At 43.8% G+C, this 20,561-nt stretch overlaps 1 protein-coding gene across 2 annotated transcripts in view; it reads left to right on the forward strand.

The window, feature by feature from the left end:
- Positions 1–18,021, forward strand: part of LOC138665724 (intelectin-1-like) — an 81,915-nt gene extending 63,894 nt beyond the window's left edge. Inside the window, exons 5-8 of one of the 2 annotated variants that reach the window (XM_069753471.1) lie at positions 7,865–8,023; positions 9,534–9,654; positions 9,737–9,840; positions 17,729–18,021. In XM_069753471.1, the coding sequence (XP_069609572.1) occupies positions 7,865–8,023; positions 9,534–9,654; positions 9,737–9,840; positions 17,729–17,881 (537 nt within the window). In that variant the 3' untranslated portion in view covers positions 17,882–18,021. The remainder of the gene's footprint in view (positions 1–7,864; positions 8,024–9,533; positions 9,655–9,736; positions 9,841–17,728) is intronic. The other variant, XM_069753472.1, reaches the window with a different exon arrangement.
- The last annotated feature ends 2,540 nt before the right edge of the window (positions 18,022–20,561 follow it).

The following is a 20,561-nucleotide window of genomic DNA, read 5'->3' on the forward strand; positions in this document are numbered from 1 at the left end:
AAAAGGTTGAAAAAAACTGCTCTAGAGCACAGAGTTTGCAAGTACAGTACACTCCTCTTGCCTAGGAAACGGGCCACCACTGATAGACCGCAGAAGTGGCCGATAACCTAAGCAATGAGAAGGAAACTTTAGAATTAAAAATCCCTCTGTTTTTGAGAACAGAAAGAAATTTCAGTAAGGCTGCCGTCACACTAGCAGTATTTGGTCAGTATTTTACATCAGTATTTGTAAGCCCAAACCAGGAGTGGGTGATAAATGCAGAAGTGGAGCATATGTTTCTATTATACTTTTCCTCTGATTGTTCCACTCCTGGTTTTGGCTTACAGATACTGATGTAAAATACTGACCAAATACTGCTAGTGTGACGGCAGCCTAAGAGGTATATTGCAAGATTTACTTATTTTTACAACCTCAGTTTAAAAAAAAAGTTGAGACACTGCATAAAATGTAGAGAAAACAACGCAATAAATTGGAAATCTCTTCTAGACATATACTGTAAGTAATTTCGAAATTGATGGCAATAACACATCTCAAAAAGGTTGGGAAAGGGTTAACAAAAGACTGGAAAAGTAGGTGAAACTAATGAAAAAACAGCTGGAGTGTCAATTTTCAACTAAGTCACATTATTCTGTATAAAATGAGCCTACTGGAGAGGCAGAGTCTCTCGGAAGCAAAGATTGTCAGAGGTTGACCTATCAGTGAATAACTGCGTCTAAAAATTGTGAACAATTTCAGCAAATGTTCCTTTATGTAAAATTACAAAGATTTGGAAGATCCCATTATCAGTAAATAATATAATCAAAGGATCACAATCCCTTGTTCACATTGACTCCTCCAGAATCTCTGTCTCTTTTCATATTGCATACTGTATATGGTAGGATATTCAAAGTGTCTTAAAGGCTAATGGTCCATATTGAATACTTGTGATCTTTGGGCCCTGCTTCATTAGTGTCTATTTCAAGGGCAGCTTTGCACATCCTGAAAGTCACAATCAATGCGTATTATACAGGATATATATATATATTGTAGCGATTTCACTCACTCAGCTGCGACGGCTGACACTCAGGAGACGTGTTCCTTTAAAGTTCACTGGGTTTATTGCTTCATAAACCATGTGGCAAAACAACAGAAAGCAAAATAGCCTTTGGTTCAGGCAAAGGAAAACAAGTGTCCAGTTCATCCGGCTCAGTCCTGAAGCCGAACACACTCAGGAGGGTTTCACCTCCACACATATCTGCTGTGTAAAGGATTAGCCAGTCTTATATAGGACTAACCACACCCAGTAATCTATCACATGATTAGCCATGTGGTCTGACATCACCACAGGTCCTGAAACACAAACATATGGTTATATAAAACAACGCAATATTCCGGGCTACATTACAGCAACAAGGCACTTATGTGGCACATACCTCCCATCGACTACACACCCTTTAGCCATGCTACATACCTCCCCCCTCTGCCTAAAGCCGTGGGGCTTGGCACTTTCTCCCACTAAACAAGGGATTCTTGATAGGGCATCCGCATTACCGTGCAGCTTTCCGGCCCGATGTTCCACATGGAAACTGAAGTCCTGCAGGGATAAGAACCAACGGGTGACCCTAGCATTTCTACCCTTCGTTTCCCTCATCCACCTAAGTGGGGCATGGTCGGATATCAGTCTAAATTTACGTCCCAGCAGATAGTACCGTAATGTGTCCACTGCCCATTTTATGGCCAAGCACTCCTTCTCAACGACTGAGTAGTTCTTTTCAGATGAGGACAGCTTCCTACTCAGATAGAGAACAGGATGCTCCTCCCCATGTAGTTCTTGGGAAAGGACTGCTCCCACCCCAACATCTGAGGCATCTGTCTGAAGAATAAACTCTTTCTTGAAGTTTGGGGCCATCAGAACGGGTTGCTTACACAAAGCGTTTTTCATTTCTTGGAAGGCTGACTCTGTTTCTTCGGACCACTTAACCATTACTGGTTTTGTCCCTTTTAGCAGGTCAGTCAGAGGCGCAGCCATCGTGGCGAAGTTTGGGATGAACCTCCTGTAATATCCCACGATTCCCAGGAAGGCTTTAACTTGCTTCTTGGAAACTGGTTTTGGCCACGTTTGAATTGCCTCCACTTTACTGATTTGGGGTTTTATTTCTCCGTGACCCACTATGTATCCAAGGTACTTAGCTTCTTCTTTACCCAAGGCACACTTCTTTGGGTTTATAGTAAATCCGGCCTCTCTTATAGCATCCAACACCGCTTGGACTTTCTCCAGATGACTCTCCCAGTCCGGGCTAAAGATGACGATATCATCTAGGTACGCAGCAGCGTAGGCCTTATGGGGTGCAAGAACTCTATCCATAGCCCTCTGGAAGGTCGCCGGAGCTCCCTGTAGGCCAAACGGCATCCGGGCATACTGGAAGCATCCATCAGGTGTCGAAAAGGCTGTCTTCTCCTTGGCTTCCTGCGCCATGGGGATCTGCCAATACCCCTTTGTCAGATCCAAGGTGGATATATATCTGGCGTGCCCAAGCCTTTCGATGAGCTCATCAATACGGGGCATGGGATAAGCGTCGAACTTGGAGACCTCATTCAACTTCCGATAGTCGTTGCAAAACCTCCACTCTCCATCAGGTTTTGGGACCAGGACAATTGGGCTTGACCAACCGCTCTTGGATTCCTCAATGACTCCAAGCCTCAACATACGCTCCACTTCCTTGGAGATAACTTCTCGACGAGCCTCAGGAATACGATAAGGTTTCACATTCACCCGCACATGGGGCTCTGTTAGGACCTCGTGCTCTATGACCTTCGTGTATCCTGGCAATTCTGAAAACAGGTCCCTGTTTTTCTGGAGTAACTCCCGGCACTGCTGTTTCTGGGTTTTCGATAGCGTCTCTGCTATAGTAACCGCTCCAACCTCACCTTCTGGGTTGCTTAACAATGACGGAGTAACTGTCGGCTCTCTATCTTGCCATGGCTTGATGAGGTTGACATGGTAAACTTGGAATGGTTTCCGTCTTCCTGGTTGGTGAATTTTATAATTTACCTCACCAAGTTTCTCGACAACCTCATATGGCCCTTGCCATTTGGCCAAGAACTTGCTTTCCACCGTTGGAACTAACACCAGAACTCGGTCTCCCGAATTGAACTGCCTCACTCTTGCAGACCGGTTGTAGACCCTGGCTTGAGCTTCTTGTGCTTGGAGAAGGTGTTCTTTCACGATAGGCATCACCTTTGCAATCCTCTGCTGCATCAGGGCCACATGCTCAATGACGCTTCTGTGGGGCGTGACTTCGGCTTCCCAGGTTTCCTTGGCTATATCCAGGAGTCCTCGTGGATGTCGGCCATATAGAAGCTCAAACGGTGAGAACCCTGTGGAGGCCTGTGGAACTTCACGAATGGAAAACATCAGATAGGGTAAGAGACAATCCCAGTCTCTACCGTCTTTCTCTATAGCTTTTCTCAGCATGCTCTTTAGAGTCTTGTTAAACCTCTCAACAAGACCATCTGACTGGGGATGGTACACCGAGGTCCTCAACTGGGAGATCTTCAGGGCTTTGCATAACTCCCTCATCACCTTGCTCATGAAAGGTGTACCCTGGTCAGTCAGGATCTCCTTTGGCAGACCTGTCCGGGAAAAGACATGGACCAACTCGCGGGCTATGCTCTTTGAGGAAGAATTCCTCAAGGGAATTGCCTCAGGATAGCGTGTGGCATAGTCCAGGATGACTAATATATACTGATGGCCCCGAGCTGATTTAACTAAGGGACCGACCAAGTCCATGGCAATTCTCTCGAACGGTACCTCAATAATGGGCAGTGGCACAAGGGGGTTCCGGAAATGAGGAGTAGGAGCAGTTAGCTGACATGTAGGGCAGGACCTGCAATAGTTCACTATTTCCCGGTGACACCCAGGCCAATAGAACCTCTGCACAACCCGTTCCTGCGTTTTTTCCACCCCTAGGTGTCCACCCAAGATGTGTGAATGGGCCATGTCCAACACTTTCCGTCTATACGGACCCGGCACTATCAACTGCTCTACCAACTCCTCCCTTATTTTCGTGACCCGGTACAACAATTCCCCCCTCAACAGAAAATGGGGAAATCTTTTGTCTGCCCCCGGCTCCTGTACCACCCCGTCAATAACTGTGACATTATTAAAGGCTTCCCTCAGAGTGGGGTCCCTATGTTGGGCAGTCCCAAAATTTTCACCGGTAACCTCTAACTCCAGAATGTCAGATGTAGGGGATACTTCCTCCTCATCCCCAACCAGAACACAAAAAGGAAAGCTGTCTGCCTCTGGGTGTGGCGATACCGTTCCAGGGTTCACTGGTTCCCTGCCAGGGAGCTCAGAAGCCTTTCCCCACAAATCCCAAAACAAACAGAAATCCCGGCCAATAATTATAGGGTGCAACAAGTCCTGAACTACGCCGACTATGTGGGATTCAGTGCCACATGCCGTTTCAATGTCCACCCTGGCCATAGGGTAGTCCTTTGCATCACCATGTATGCACCGCACTCCGACCTTCTTTCCTGGGAGCAGATGAAGAGGAAAAGTGGCCCTCACCAGGGTCACTAGGCTCCCCGAGTCTAACAGTGCCGTTACTGCTCGACCGTTCACCTTTACGGGACACGCTTGAGGTCCCTCGTTGGATGGAGAGTTCACACTACAGACTGGATACGCATAGTATGAACAACGGCGTCCCATGCTGCAGTCCATCTGCTCAGTGGCTTGGGAACAACGGGCAGCTATATGTCCTGGCTTGTGGCACCTCCAACAAATAACATCACCCGTGGGGACCTTGGGCACCACCTCCCCCGCCCTTTGTGACCTTGGACGCACCACCCCTTTTTGGGACTCAGCTGCCCTCTGGGACCCCCAGTACGGCATGGGCTGCCTCCCGAAGGAGCCTTCCAACCCTTGGTATCTCTCAACCAGTCCGATCAGCTCGTCGGCATTCTGGGGATCACCCTGGGCAACCCAAGACTGTATAGGCCTCGGGAGGGAATGGACAAACCGATCCATCATCACCCGTTCTACCATCTGTGCAGGCGCAGAGGTCTCTGGCTGCAGCCATTTCTGGACCAGGTGCAACAGATCAAACATTTGGGAACGAGGTGGTTTGTCCCGGTGATAGCCCCAGGAGTGAACTCGCTGTGCCCTGACAGTCAGTGTCACCCCCAGACGTGCGAGAATCTCGGCTTTCAATTTGTGATACTCTTTGGCATCCTGCAAGGTCAAATCATAGTACGCCTTCTGGGGTTCTCCCGTCAGGTATGGCGCAAGTACCTCTGCCCACTGCTCTGGCGGAAGTTTTTCCCTCTCAGCGACCCTCTCAAACACCGTCAGGAAGGCCTCAACATCATCCCCGGGAGTCATTTTCTGCAATGCACGTCTTACCGTCTTCCGGACGTGGGTGTCATCAGCCAAACCTGGGGTTGGGGCGCTCGCCTTGCCCTGGATGGCGGTTGCCAGAAGCTGCATCTGCTGCTGATGCTCCTGCTGGCTCTGTTGTAACTGCTGCCGTTGCTCCTGCTGGCTTTGCTGCATCTGCTGCCGTTGCTCCTGCTGGCTCTGTTGTATCTGCTGCTGGCTCTGTTGTATCTGCTGCATCAACAGCCTGTTGGTCTCTTGCTGCCTTTGCTCCTGCTGGACCAAGTGTTTCAGCAGGTCCTCCATTTTCTCCGGCAATGCTTGCTGGCTTGCAACAGCCTTGACCCAGGACATTCAAAAATAAACTCACGTCTCCGCTGGGAACGCTGCTCGCAGGTCTCCACCAATTGTAGCGATTTCACTCACTCAGCTGCGACGGCTGACACTCAGGAGACGTGTTCCTTTAAAGTTCACTGGGTTTATTGCTTCATAAACCATGTGGCAAAACAACAGAAAGCAAAATAGCCTTTGGTTCAGGCAAAGGAAAACAAGTGTCCAGTTCATCCGGCTCAGTCCTGAAGCCGAACACACTCAGGAGGGTTTCACCTCCACACATATCTGCTGTGTAAAGGATTAGCCAGTCTTATATAGGACTAACCACACCCAGTAATCTATCACATGATTAGCCATGTGGTCTGACATCACCACAGGTCCTGAAACACAAACATATGGTTATATAAAACAACGCAATATTCCGGGCTACATTACAGCAACAAGGCACTTATGTGGCACATACCTCCCATCGACTACACACCCTTTAGCCATGCTACAATATATATATATATATATATATACTGTATATATATATACTGTATATATATATCTTTGTACCGTGTTAGCCAGTAGATAGACAAATATTTAGAATTGAGAGTCCTCAGTGGTTGATACCTTTTAGGCTATGTGCACACGTTCAGGATTTCTCGCAGAAAATTCCTGAGAATTCCGGACATTTTCTGCAAGAAATCCGCAAGAAAACCGCATGCGGTTTTGACGCGTTTTTGCCGCGTTTTTTTCCGGACACTTCCCAATGCATTTTGGAGTGGGAAAAACGCAAAAAAAACGGAAAATTAATGAACATGCTGCGTTTTTTGCCGCGATGCGTTTTTTTCGCGGAAAAAAAACGCATCATGTGCACAAAACATGCGGAATTCATTCTAAATGATGGGATGCTTATTGTATGCGTTTTTTTTTTGCGGTTTTATAGCGTTTTTATCGGGAAAAAACGCGAAAAAACCGCAACGTGTGCACACAGCCTTAATGGCTAACTGAAAGCTTGCAATTTGTTACCATCTTTTCATTTAGCCATTAAAAGGTATCAACCACTGAGGACTCTCAATTCTGTGTATTATACAGAGATGTTAGAACAACATATGCTCTCATCCAGATAACTTCTGATCATGGGGGCATAATGATCGCTATCGAAGAGGTTGCGACTGCCACCTGGGATGGGCCCAGGATGAGGGACATATATACCGGGAAGGAGCCTAGGATGGGGGGCATTACTACATAATGGGGAAGGAGGTGCAACAGGTATGTCCTTATAGGATTTTGAATGCTATAAGAGCTCATACATCTGTCCAACATGCAACTTGCACTGGGGCCCATCTGACTCTAGTTATGCCACTCAGCATAAATACAGCAAGATAATACTTAACCCTATATTGCATCCATTAGAATAGCATGACATTACAGAAGATGAGTTTGAATAGTGAACTGGGTTCCTGCAGTCAACATTCCACCAATATAAAACATTTGGCGAATTATAAAATGAAAAATCCAGCAAAGAAGATCCGGAACTGTGGAGCAGCCAGAATCCTACACCAGGCAAGAATGGGTCAACATTCCTCCCCCTAAACTCCAGCAATTGGTCTCCTCACATTCCAGGTGTTTACAGACCATTCGAAAAAGAAGTACAGATGCCCCACAATGGTAGACCTGACCCTTTTTGAGATGTGTTGCTGCCATCAATTTCTAAATCAGTTTATTTTCTTCAATAAAAATGGAAAAAATCTAACTTTCTACGTCTGATTTGTCTTCTATGTTCTGTTGTAAATAAAAAGCGTCTCTAAGAGATTTCCAGATCGTTGCATTCTTGTTTTCTTTACCGTTTACTCAGCGTCCTGAATGTGGGGTTGCACAAGCGCTCTTGCAATTTAACTTGTTTAAGAAGATGACAATAACCCTTTAAGTTGTACCTTCTGAACATTCATAAACATAATAGCTCTTGATTTTGTTTTATTTTTTTTTTATTGACTATACCAAAGAAAACTTGCATTTATTGAATTCTTTAGGATTTTCTTTTCTTTTCAAATATGCTCAGTGGTAGAAAATACTTTTTATCCTTCAGGGTTTTCTATTGATCATGATGGAATAAATTGGTATTTAACCTCCTTTGATCCAATATAATCCAACGTACATGTAACAAAGTCCTATTTGCCGTTCTAGAACCCTGGTTATTATGATATCGCCGCTGAAGATCTGAGCTTGTGGCACGTTCCCAATAATACACCCTTGTCCCAGTGGAGGAATGCCTCTCTCCTGAGATATCGCACAGACAATGGCTTCTTTAGTCAAGAGGGTGGTAACCTCTTCGGGCTGTACAAAGTAAGTACTCCATAAAATGTGACTTCTCTTATAGCGGTTGTATGTTTATAATAAGAAAAAGGATTTTTATAAAAAAAAATAAAATGATGGCCTTGTTAAGAAATTAGTCGCCATTTCCCATTTAGAGGGCTGTGTAAACAGTAATGAGCATCTGAGATGCCTTTGAGGTTCCGACGTTAGTCTTGAAAGCTTCATATTTCCTATTGCACAATTGATCTAATGGCTCACTAGAGATCAGTAGAAAAGTGAAAGATTTATTATATCGCCGCCCATTAGTAAGAAAAGCATCTTTCTACCAGCAGAAAAGCTATGGCAGAGCAGGAGATACTTCTCGTGTCCTGGGATTCTCTACTGTCTGACCCAGCCTTGTATTACTTTACACCTATATGTACAAAAGCGTAGCAACACGGAAAAGCAACATGCCTGGTGGCCATCCTTAAAGGTTTTTTTTCCCCAAAACAACACATTATCCCCATTTCTAGGACAAGGGATAACTTGCTGATTGCTAGAGGTCCGACTGCTGGGATCCCCACAATAAAGAGGACAGGGATCTGCAGTCCCATCTTGAATGGAGAGGAGATGCCATGCTCGGCCCGTGCTTCATTCGTTATCCATAGGACTGCCGGAGAAGGCCATGTGCAGAGCAACATTTTGGAGCTTCAGAGCCCCATTCTCTGAATCGTGGCAGTCCAAGCAGTCGGAACCTCTAGCGATCAGCAAGTTATCCCCATCCTGTGTTTAGGAGAATTTGTCATTTTGGGATTAACCCTTTAAGAACATTGGTCACAATGCTGGATGATTGCTGTAAACTAGATTCTTTTAAAGGGAAACTGACAGTAGGATCAACCCTCCTGAGCCGTCTATATGGATATGTAGGTTTTAGGAAGCTGAATGAAATGACACCTTGATATCTGTGATCTCATGTCTTATTCAAAAGAAATCCACGTTTTTCTTATATGTAAATGAGCAGCTCAGGACTGTGGGACGACACTGATCTGCAGGAGAATCTGCTCCAGGGATTGTGATGTGATGTGTGATGGCCGCTCTCTACTCTCCTGATCTCACTGCAGAGCTGTGTGCGATTATACCTGACACATCTGCAGGTTCCTCTCAGCGTCAGCTTCAATCTCACAGGCAGACAGGGTGGCAATATTGTCACAGTACAGCAGAGCTCAGAGAGCTGCAAAAAGGGGTTTGTAAAGAGACAAAGTTGAGTTCTCCTGTTCTGTGTTAGTTACTTGCCTCACACTGGTAACTCCTCCCTTTATTTCCTGGAGGCAGATTCTCCTGCAGATCAGTGTCCGGTTCTTAGATCTTACCAGCTCATTTGCATATAAGAAAAACATGGATTTCTCTAGAATAAGACATTAGATCGCAGATATGAAGGTGTCATTTTATTCAGCTTCCTATGACCTACGTGCCCTTACATACAGCTTAGGAGGGTTTATCCTACTGACAGTTTTCTTTTCAGCAACATATACACATAATAATCTTTTGGCTCCTCTCTTAGAAATATCCAGTGGTGTACAATGCTGGAGGCTGCCTTGCAAACAATGGACCTGCTATCCCCGTTGTGTATGACTTTGGAAGTGCGGAGAAGACAGCATTATATTACTCACCAAATGGCGCAAGTAAGATCCTGTATATTTGTACAGAAATATAATGCACAGTGATGATGTGCGCCATAATATTTGCTTCTGCACCCCTCTACAGAAGAGTTCACTGCTGGTTATGTCCAATTCCGCGCTATTAATGCAGAAAGGGCTGCCCTGGCTCTGTGCCCAGGTGTGAAGGTGACTGGATGCAATGCAGAACATGTGAGTATTACATTATAGGAGAACTAGCGCAATTCCATTAGATATATTTACATTTATCATCTGTCATTATTAAAGGGGTTGTTCCACTGAACCAGTGCATGGTGGAGCATGTGCACCTCTGCTCCATTCATTCTGTAGAGAGAGGATTCCAGCGAGATGGTGTGATCCAAGTAAGTACAATCCAGGTTTGTTAATTCATTTTAAAAGCAACAGAGCGTTCACAACGCCCAGCAGCTTGGATAATAGACCTACGCGTTTTAGCCGTTGCTAGCCTTACTCACTGTATAGCATCCTGGTGCCCGAGCCTTAATTATATACAAAGCATAAAAACAAATGTCTGTCTCAAACCAATGAGAATGATAAATCACCCGAAATTGTTAAAAGAAACAAAAATCAAGGTGGATGGGATGGGGCCATAAAAAGACAAAATCGAATGGATTGTCTTTTATTGCAAAAAAAATAGTGTTCACACTTTAATATTGTAGAATAATGCCCTGTGTAATGTTTTAACCATCTGGAGACCTGGTATTTAATTTAAAGATCCAGAAGGATTCCCGGTTTATGATGATTCTCCTACAATTACCTTCCCTGGCAGGTTTAAATACTTTTTTCTATACCTTTGAACTTGCGATCCGATAAATCTCCCTTATGGCGTTGTGAGGGATGACGTGACACTGCGGAGATGTTAATGTGTTAATTGCTTTGGACATATGTTTCCTGATGCGTTTTTTCAATGGCCCTATATTGCGTCCAGTGTACTGGATGCGGCATTGTATGCAATCTGTAAGGTATATAACTCCCGCAGTGCTGCAATTCATTAAATGTTTTACAGGAAAAGATTGTCCAGTGGAGAAGGCGGAAAAGGTATTAGATTTATGGACGTGTGCGCATGAAATACATTTAATGCTGCTACAATTCAAAAATCCTTTTAAAGAAAACTATGTACTGGTAGGGGGTTTGGATATTATGTTTAAATAATCTCGGGGATAGTAGAGATCCGAGAGTCGGTGCTCTTGTCGCTGTGTATCTGATGTCTGTTTTTTTCAGGATTTTGGTTAATTTTGTTTTTTTTTTTTTATTATTTTTATGATGTCTTGATATTGTGGACTAAATTCTGTGGAGAATGTTATAATATTGTTTTGTTTAGTGTTGATAACCTTTTTTCTTCAATATTTTTTGTACCATTGTCAAGTAAATTTTTTCTGATTATTTGGGAAACTTGATTGTGAGCATAATTTAAAATGGCCAGTCCATACACTCTATGTGAGAGTCTATTTTTCATTATGTGAGAGTCTATATTTTATTAATTGCGATCCACCCTCGGCTGTTAACCTGTTAAATGCTGCTGTCAATCTCTGACAGCGGCATTTAATGTGATTGCGCCTGAAATGCGTCACTATTCCCGCCCATCGGCGCCCGTGTCACATAACGACGGGTTGCCGATGTGTTGGCATGGCAACCTGGGGTCTGCAACATACCCCTGTGGTTGTCATTGCCGGATTGCCATGAGCGCCGCCCAGCGTTCGGCCCTCATAGCAAGTGAGCTTTTCTGCTACACACAGGCGATCTGATCATCGCCTGTATGTAGCAGAGGCGATCGGATTATCGCAGCTTCTAGTCTCCCATGGAGACTATTGATTCAAGAGAAAAGTAAAAAAATGTTTATAAAAATATTTAAAAAAATATAAAAGTTAAAATCACCACCCATTCGCCCCATTCAAAATAAAAGCAAAAAAAGTCAAAATACCAGAATTACGTTTTTTGGTCTCTGCAACATCACATTAAAATGCAATAACAGGCGATCAAAAGATCTTATCTGCACCAAAATGGTATCAATATAAACGTCAGCTCGGCCCACAAACCTAAGCCCTCAACCAGCTTCAGATCAGAACTTTGGATTTTTTTTCACCACTTAAATAAAAAAAAAGAATCTATACATATTTGGTATTTGCAAACTTGTAATGACCTGGAGAATCATAATGGCAGGTCAATTTTAGCATTTGGTGAACATAGTAAAAAAAAAAAACGAAAAACATTTGTGGAATTGCACTTTTTTTGCAATTTCACTGCACTTGGAATTTTTTTTCACGTTTTCCAGTACAAGACATGGTAAAACCAATGGTGTAGTTCAAAACTACAACTCGTCCCACAAAAAATAAGTCCTCACATGTCCATACTGTCAGAAAAAAGTTATGGCTCTGGGAAGAAGGGTAGCGTAAAAAAAAAAAAAAAAATTAAAAATGGCTGCGGCGTGAAGGGGTTAAAGTGTGAACAAAATTTTTTTTGCAAGAAAAGACAATCTATTAGATCTTGTCTTTTTATTGCCCTATCCCATCCACCTTGTTTTTTGTTCTTTAATGATTTCAGGTGATTCTCCTTGACTGCTTAATTCTCACTGGTTTGAGACACACATGTGTTTTTTATGATTTGTATATAATTAAGGCTTAGCACGAGATGCTATACAATGAGTAAGGCTAGCAACTGCTAAAACTCGTAGGTCTATTATCCAAGCTGCTGGACGTTGTGAACGTTAACTTGCTTTTAAAATGAATTAATAAACGTGGATTTTACTTACAGTGGGGCAAAAAAGTATTTAGTCAGTCAGCAATAGTACAAGTTCCACCACTTAAAAAGATGAGAGACGTCTGTAATTTACATCATAGGTAGACCTCAACTATGGGAGGCAAACTGAGAAAAAAAAAAACAGAAAATCACATTGTCTGTTTTTTTTATCATTTTATTTACATATTATGGTGGAAAATAAGTATTTGGTCAGAAACAAAATTTCATCTCAATACTTTGTAATATATCCTTTGTTGGCAATGACAGAGGTCAAACGTTTTCTGTAAGTCTTCACAAGGTTGCCACACACTGTTGTTGGTATGTTGGCCCATTCCTCCATGCAGATCTCCTCTAGAGCAGTGATGTTTTTGGCTTTTCGCTTGGCAACACGGACTTTCAACTCCCTCCAAAGGTTTTCTATAGGGTTGAGAGCTGGAGACTGGCTAGGCCACTCCAGGACCTTGAAATGCTTCTTACGAAGCCACTCCTTCGTTGCCCTGGCGGTGTGCTTTGGATCATTGTCATGTTGAAAGACCCAGCCACGTTTCATCTTCAATGCCCTTGCTGATGGAAGGAGGTTTGCACTCAAAATCTCACGATACATGGCCCCATTCATTCTTTCATGTACCCGGATCAGTCGTCCTGGCCCCTTTGCAGAGAAACAGCCCCAAACCATGATGTTTCCACCACCATGGTTTACAGTAGGTATGGTGTTTGATGGATGCAACTCAGTATTCTTTTTCCTCCAAGCACGACAAGTTGTGATTCTACCAAACAGTTCCAGTTTGGTTTCATCAGACCATAGGACATTCTCCCAAAACTCCTCTGGATCATCCAAATGCTCTCTAGCAAACTTCAGACGGGCCCGGACATGTACTGGCTTAAGCAGTGGGACACGTCTGGCACTGCAGGATCTGAGTCCATGGTGGCGTAGTGTGTTACTTATGGAAGGCCTTGTTACATTGGTCCCAGCTCTCTGCAGTTCATTCACTAGGTCCCCCCGCATGGTTCTGGGATTTTTGCTCACCGTTCTTGTGATCATTCTGACCCCACGGGGTGGGAATTTGCGTGGAGCCCCAGATCGAGGGAGATTATCAGTGGTCTTGTATGTCTTCCATTTTCTAATCATTGCTCCCACTGTTGATTTCTTCACTCCAAGCTGGTTGGCTATTGCAGATTCAGTCTTCCCAGCCTGGTGCAGGGCTACAATTTTATTTCTGGTGTCCTTTGACAGCTCTTTGGTCTTCACCATAGTGGAGTTTGGAGTCAGACTGTTTGAGGGTGTGCACAGGTGTCTTTTTATACTGATAACAAGTTTAAACAGGTGCCATTACTACAGGTAATGAGTGGAGGAAAGAGGAGACTCTTAAAGAAGAAGTTACAGGTCTGTGAGAGCCAGAAATCTTGATTGTTTGTTTCTGACCAAATACTTATTTTCCACCATAATATGCAAATAAAATGATAAAAAAACAGACAATGTGATTTTCTGTTTTTTTTTTCCTCTGTTTGTCTCCCATAGTTGAGGTCTACCTATGATGTAAATTACAGACGCCTCTCATCTTTTTAAGTGGTGGAACTTGCACTATTGCTGACTGACTAAATACTTTTTTGCCCCACTGTACCTTGATCACACCATCTCACTGGAATCCTTCTGTCTGCACCCAGAGCTGTTCCGTACGAGACACAAGATGACATCTAGCCTTTACATGAACGCTGAGCTGACTCTACCTCTCTCTACCCCTTGCATAATTATTCATTCTGTAGGGGTCTGCCAGAAATAACTGAGCTCTGTTGTCAGTTGTGTCCGATAGTCCCATAGACAATAAATGGAGTGGAGGTGCATACACAACTTCCACTCTAATAAGATGGGGCTCTGCTGCGTCCCGTTCTCGGGATCATGAGAGTTTCAGAAGTTGAACCTCAAATGATCAGTAAATTATAGCAGGAGTAACTGACAATCTTGTCACAGCCCCTTTAAATGGAACCTGTCACCCCCAAAATCGAAGATGAGCTAAGCCCACCAGCATCAGGGGCTTATCTACAGCATTCTGTAATGCTGTAGATAAGCCCCCGATGTATCCTGAAAGATAAGAAAAAGAGGTTAGATTATACTCACCTGGGGGCGGTCCAATCCGATGGGCGTCGCAGTCCGGTCCGGGGCCTCCCATCTTCATAGGATGACGTCCTCTTCTTGTCTTCAAGCTGTGGCTCCGACGCATGAGTACTTTGTCTGCCCTGTTGAGGGCAGAGCAAAGTACTGCAGTGCGCAGGCGCTGGGCCTCTGATCTTTCCCAGCGCCTGTGCACTGCAGTACTTTGCTCTGCCCTCAACAGGGCACACAAAGTACGCCTGATCCGGAGCATGAATACAAGAAGAGGACGTCATCATAAGAAGATGGGAGGCCCCGAACCGGACTGCGATGCCCATCGGACCGGACCGCAGCGGGACCGCCCCTGGGTGAGTATAATCTAACCTCTTTTTCTCATCTTTCAGGATACATTGGGGGCTTATCTACAGCATTACAGAATGCTGTAGATAAGCCCCTGATGGTTGTGGGCTTAGCTCATCTTCGATTTTGGGGGTGACAGGTTCCCTTTAAATCCTTAATAACACTGATTAAAGAGAACCAGTCATTTGATTCATGCTGCCCAAACCACAGTCAATCAGAGCCTGGCTGTGTAAGGAGGCAGACCGAGCTGTGGGTGCCTGCATTTTGCCGGGTCTGGAACTGTTGAGGCTGCATTCAGTGTTGCCGAGGGAAAAGACCCCGGGAGAGGGGTCATGGCTAAGCCGGTCAGTGAGCAGGAAGCGTGGGAAAGAGCGTTCAGTTTCCCGCCGGCGGTGAGCTCCACAGTTACAGAGGCAGTGCGGAGACTTGCCCCGCCAGAACTTGTGTGAACGCTCCGTTGAAACAGTGTGCAGAGCACCGCATGCCCGGCTAAGCAGAGCGCAGAGCTCGCACGGAGAAGCAGGACCCTAAAGTGTGTTCACCATTTCTGATAGACGCACAGGAGCACCCGTGTTGGACAGAGACTCTTGTAGCGATCCCCACTTCGGCTGTACAGAATTATGGACTACGGTCTCAGCAGGCAAAAGCGGTGACCGCCCTTTGCCGCTAGAAGCTGGACCGTGATTTTGTTTTTGATCCATCTGAGGACACCATGCCGCCTGTTGCCGGTATTCCAACTCCCATCAGACTTTGTGTGGATGAGGATCAGAGAAGACTACGATAAGTGCTATTTAAATATTATAAAGGCACAGATGATTGGCCTCGGGGAGACAAAAACATCCAACACCGCGGAGACACCATCACGTGATGGTGTCTCCGCGGTGTTGGATGTTTTGGTCTCCCCGAGGCCAATCATCTGTGCCTTTATAGCCTTTTTACTAGGCACTGCTCCTAATAGCCAGATTCCTACTCCACACTGATGAGGGGCAAAACCCCCGAAACAGCTGTCTGTGGATGGATACCATGCTTGGCATAGGTGGCTTTCTTTCATAGGATGCTGCCCTTCCCGTGGTTGTTCCTTCCCGGGGAAAGGCCTGGCTATTCACTGCTTGCGTCGAGAAACACGTGATGGTGTCTCCGCAGCTTCTTTACTTGCATCTATTTAAATATTAGACGTTATAAAAGGACTGTTTGTGGATTAAATCCGCGCTGCCATAATGATACAAATTCAGATATAATGAAAAACTTTGGTGGTTTATTCAATGCGTTTCATGGTCTATATGACCTCTTCATCAGGAAATTACCACAAAGACATTGTGGTAATTTCCTGATGAAGAAGTCATATAGACTTCTAGGTGTGCGCATCGTATTGCATGTTTTTTTTCTCCTTCATACACAAGGAGTTCTTTTTGAACCTCATCGTAACCTTCTCTTGACCCTCTCTCACTGTTCCTGTTAACTGACATTTTTTAATTACATTTTGAACTGAGCAAAGGGCAACTTGGAACCGCTTTGCCATCTTCTTATAGCCTTCTCCTGCTTTGTGGGCCTCCACCATTTTAATTTTCAGAGTGCTAGGCAGCTGCTTTTAAAAACCCATGGCTGCTGTTTTTTGGCACAAGGTTAGAGGAGGCAGGGTTTTTATGGAGTCTGGAAATTTGCATCACCAGTCCTTTTCAAACGATGATAGCGAACAACCCTATCAGGCTTATTTAGGTCTGAAACCTTCGTCAAAGTTATCTGAGCCCACAAATCTCAAATCAACTTTTGCAACGGCCCATTTTCCTTTTTGTAATTCTTAAAATTAAAAAAAACAATATATTTTATTTTTGCCTAAAATACAAAGGACATTTGTCATTTTTAACTTTTAGTCTTTAGAGATCATTTCATCTTCAACTTGTTTAACTGTTTACAATAGCAGTAATTTTGACCAGGGGTGCACAAACCAAACTTTTACATGGCACTGTATGTGTATGTATAGAAAGGAATGCATGATGGAGAATGGTACTGTATGTCTTTCTATGAAATGTTCCTTCACTTCAGAAAATATAGTTTGACGACCCGATTGGGGAACATAGGGAGAGACCTGACTACCTGACTAGTCCGGCGCAGCACTGCACTAGTTTTTCCCTGCCCCGCTCTAGTTAATTGATCAGTCACTCCCGATGTACACACATGTGAGAGACCTGTCAATCAACTAAAAGAGTGCGAGGAGAAGTCGGCTAGCGTGATCTAATTTCTTCCAATGATCTTCTGCCAATTCTTCAAAAAAATGTTTCTATGAAACCCCGTAGCATTTCAAAGTAAAACATACCTGGTTACATCTGTGCAGCATGGCTCTGATTCATGGGGCTTAGGCTTCTTTCACACTAGCGTCGGAATCTCCCCGTCGCAATGTGTCGGGGAGAGATTCCGACGCTAGCGTTTGCTGCATTGCACAATGGGTGCAGCGGATGCATTTTTCCGGCGCATCCGCTGCCCCATTGTAAGGTGCGGGGAGGTGGGGGCGGAGTTCCGGCCGCGCATGCGCGGTCGGAAAAAGCGGTCCGTCAGGAGAAAAAAACGTTACATGTAGAGTTTTTTTCTCCCGACGGTCCGCCAAAGCACGACGCATCCGTCGCAAGACGGATGCGAAGTGTGGCAATCCGTCGCAAATGCGTCGTCAATAGAAGTCTATGGGGAAAAAACGCATCCTGCAAGCACTTTTGCAGGATGCGTTTTTTCTGCAAAACGACACATTATGACGGATTAAAAAAAACGCCAGTGTGATAGTAGCCTTAGGGTTTGGGCAACATGAATTGACTGAAGCTTGCCTTTAAAGTTGTGGCATATACACAGCAAATAGCAGTTTTTTATTCTTCTTACATATGCTTTCAGCACTGCATTGGAGGCGGTGGTTTCATCCCAGAAGGACTCCCCAGACAGTGCGGAGACTTTGCAGCCTTTGACTGGAATGGTTATGGAACACATGATGGATGGAGTACCACCAAGGAGATCAATGAAGCAGCCGTTCTCCTCTTCTATCGTTAGTCTCTGCTACCTATTTTTTTTACCTATTTTTTGTTTGCCATCAATGTCATTTATAGAAATCAGCAGATAAAATGGACAAATTAGATTTTGAGTTATTAGAGCTTAGAATATAGCAAAAAAATAAAATGTTTACATAAGTCTGTAAGTTGTGATTTTTTTGCCTAAAATACAAAGGACACTTGTCATTTTTAACTTTTAGTCTTTAGAGATCATTTCATCTTCTAGCTCTAGACTTGTAACTGAATGAATCCTGCAGGGATGGATGTACCATCGGAGCAACCAGTGCAGTCGCAAAGGGGCCCAAGAGCAGCAATCTCAAATGCAGCTTCTGCTACAGACAATTATTTGGCTGCAAAGGACCCATATATTTTTTTGGACATTAAAGTTTCCTTTTTTATATTAAGTAAAATTAATCAACACAGAATTTTGAACCTTACTTGCATCAAATATTAATTTGTCCCTGCCCCTCTAAATATTTAAGGGTATATAGTAAAGGGGTCATAGTAACATAGTAACATAGTTTTTAAGGTTGAAGGAAGACTTTAAGTCCATCTCGTTCAACCCATATCCCAACCTAACATGCCCTAACATGTTGATCCGGAGGAAGGCATGGCAAAAAGGGAAGCAAGACAAAAAAAACCCATGTGGCAAACAGTAAGCTCCACATTGGGGAAAAAAAATTCCTTCCCGACTCCACATACGGCAATCAGACTAGTTCCCTGGATCAGCGCCCTATCAAGGAATCTAGTGTATATGACCTGTAACATTATACTTTTCAAGAAAGGCATCCAGTCCCTTTTTAAATTTTAGTAGTAAATCACTCGTTATACGGCAGAGAGTTCCATAGTCTCACTGCTTTTACAGTAAAGAATCCGCGTCTGTTATTATGCTTAAACCTTCTTTCCTCCAGATGTAGAAGATGCCCCCTTGTCCCCGTCTCAGGTCTACGAGTAAAAAGATCATTAGAAAGATAAATCCTCCTGTAATATAAAATTGTTCTCCTCTGTATTGATTACTCTGCAGAGTTTAGTGTCATCTGCAAAAATTGAAATTCTGCTCTGTATGCCCCCTACAAGGTCGTTAATAAATATGTTAAAAAGAAGAGGGCCTGACCCCTGTGGTACCCCACTGCTAACTGTGACCCAGTCCAAGTGTGCTCCATTAATAACCACCCTTTGTTTCCTATCCCTGAGCCAGCTCTCAACCCACTTACACATATTTTCCCCTATCCCCATTGTTCTCATTTTATGTATCAACCTTTTGTGTGGCACCGTATCAAAAGCTTTTGAAAAGTCCATATACACTACATCCACTGCGTGTCCTTGGTCCAGTCCAAAACGTACATCTTCATAGAAGTTTACCAGATTAATCTGACAGGAACAGTCCCTTGTAAACCCGTGCTGATACTGGGTCATGAGGTTATTCCTCTTCAGATATTCCAGCATAGAATCTCTTAGAAAACCCTCCAAGATTTTACCCACAGTAGAGGTTAAGCTTACTGTCTTATAATTTAAGAGTTCAGTTTTTGTCTCCTTTTTGAATATTGGCACCACATTTGCTATACGCCAGTCCTGTGGTACAGACCCTGTTATTATGGAGTCTTTAAAGATTAAAAATAATGGTCTATCAATGACTGTACTTAATTCCTGCAGTACTCGGGAGTGTATCCCATCCTGGCCTGGGGATTTGTCAACTTTAGTGATTATTAGTGATTTTTAGACGTCACCGTACCTCCTGCTGGGTTAAAAAGGTGACATTTAATGGGAAATTTTTGTTATCACTGATCACGTTGTCTGTCATGGTATTTTTTTGTGTAAATACTGTTGAAAAAAAGTAATTTAGCATATTGGCTTTTTCCTCATCCTCATCCTCCATTTCACCCAGACTATTTTTAAGGGGACCAACACTATCATTTTTTTCATTTTTTTTCTCGGGTCGGCCACTATCTCTTGTATGTGCAGCTTTCCTCACACACTGAACAGCTCTCCTGTCCGTACAATGGCCGCTGGTGGAGGAGCAGTGACCACACCTGTCCTCAGCCTCCTCCAATTGTAAAACTGCTCAGATAGGAAAGCTGCTTTTCTATTGGAGAAGGCTGATGGGTCGATCTGGTCACATGATCACTCCACCGCGGCCATTTTATGGACAGACGTGCTGCTCAGTGTGTGAGGAAAGCACAAAGAGAAATCTAGTCTCCGATATTAGTAGCAAAGATGAGGCAATAGTTTAAAATTTAAAATTTCATGAACATATCACCAGAACCACTGTCAGTACATTAATATATCACTAGAACCTAGTGATGAGTATTTGAGAAGGATTTAAAGAGGTTCTGCTCAGTTTATGCTCCAAACAATCAATGTGAACATACCCAAACTTACAATATGTTTTGGGAGCAGAAAATCAACCTAATTTTCCTCGTAATCTCAAAACTAAGTTTTGATTTTTTCAGTTTTACCATGAAGTACATCATGGATTCTACATGATCAGAACCACCATCAATATATGAATGCAGCGCCTGAACCACTGTCAGTATATGAATGCAGTGTCAGAGCAAATGTCAGTATAAGAATGCAGAACCCAAACCACCATCAGTACATTAATACAGCGCTTGAACTATCATCAGTACATGAATACATCACCATATCAATCATCAGTACAAGAATACATTACCAAAACCATC

The sequence above is a fragment of the Ranitomeya imitator genome, chromosome 2, assembly GCF_032444005.1.
Source record: "Ranitomeya imitator isolate aRanImi1 chromosome 2, aRanImi1.pri, whole genome shotgun sequence".
NCBI lineage: Eukaryota > Metazoa > Chordata > Amphibia > Anura > Dendrobatidae > Ranitomeya > Ranitomeya imitator.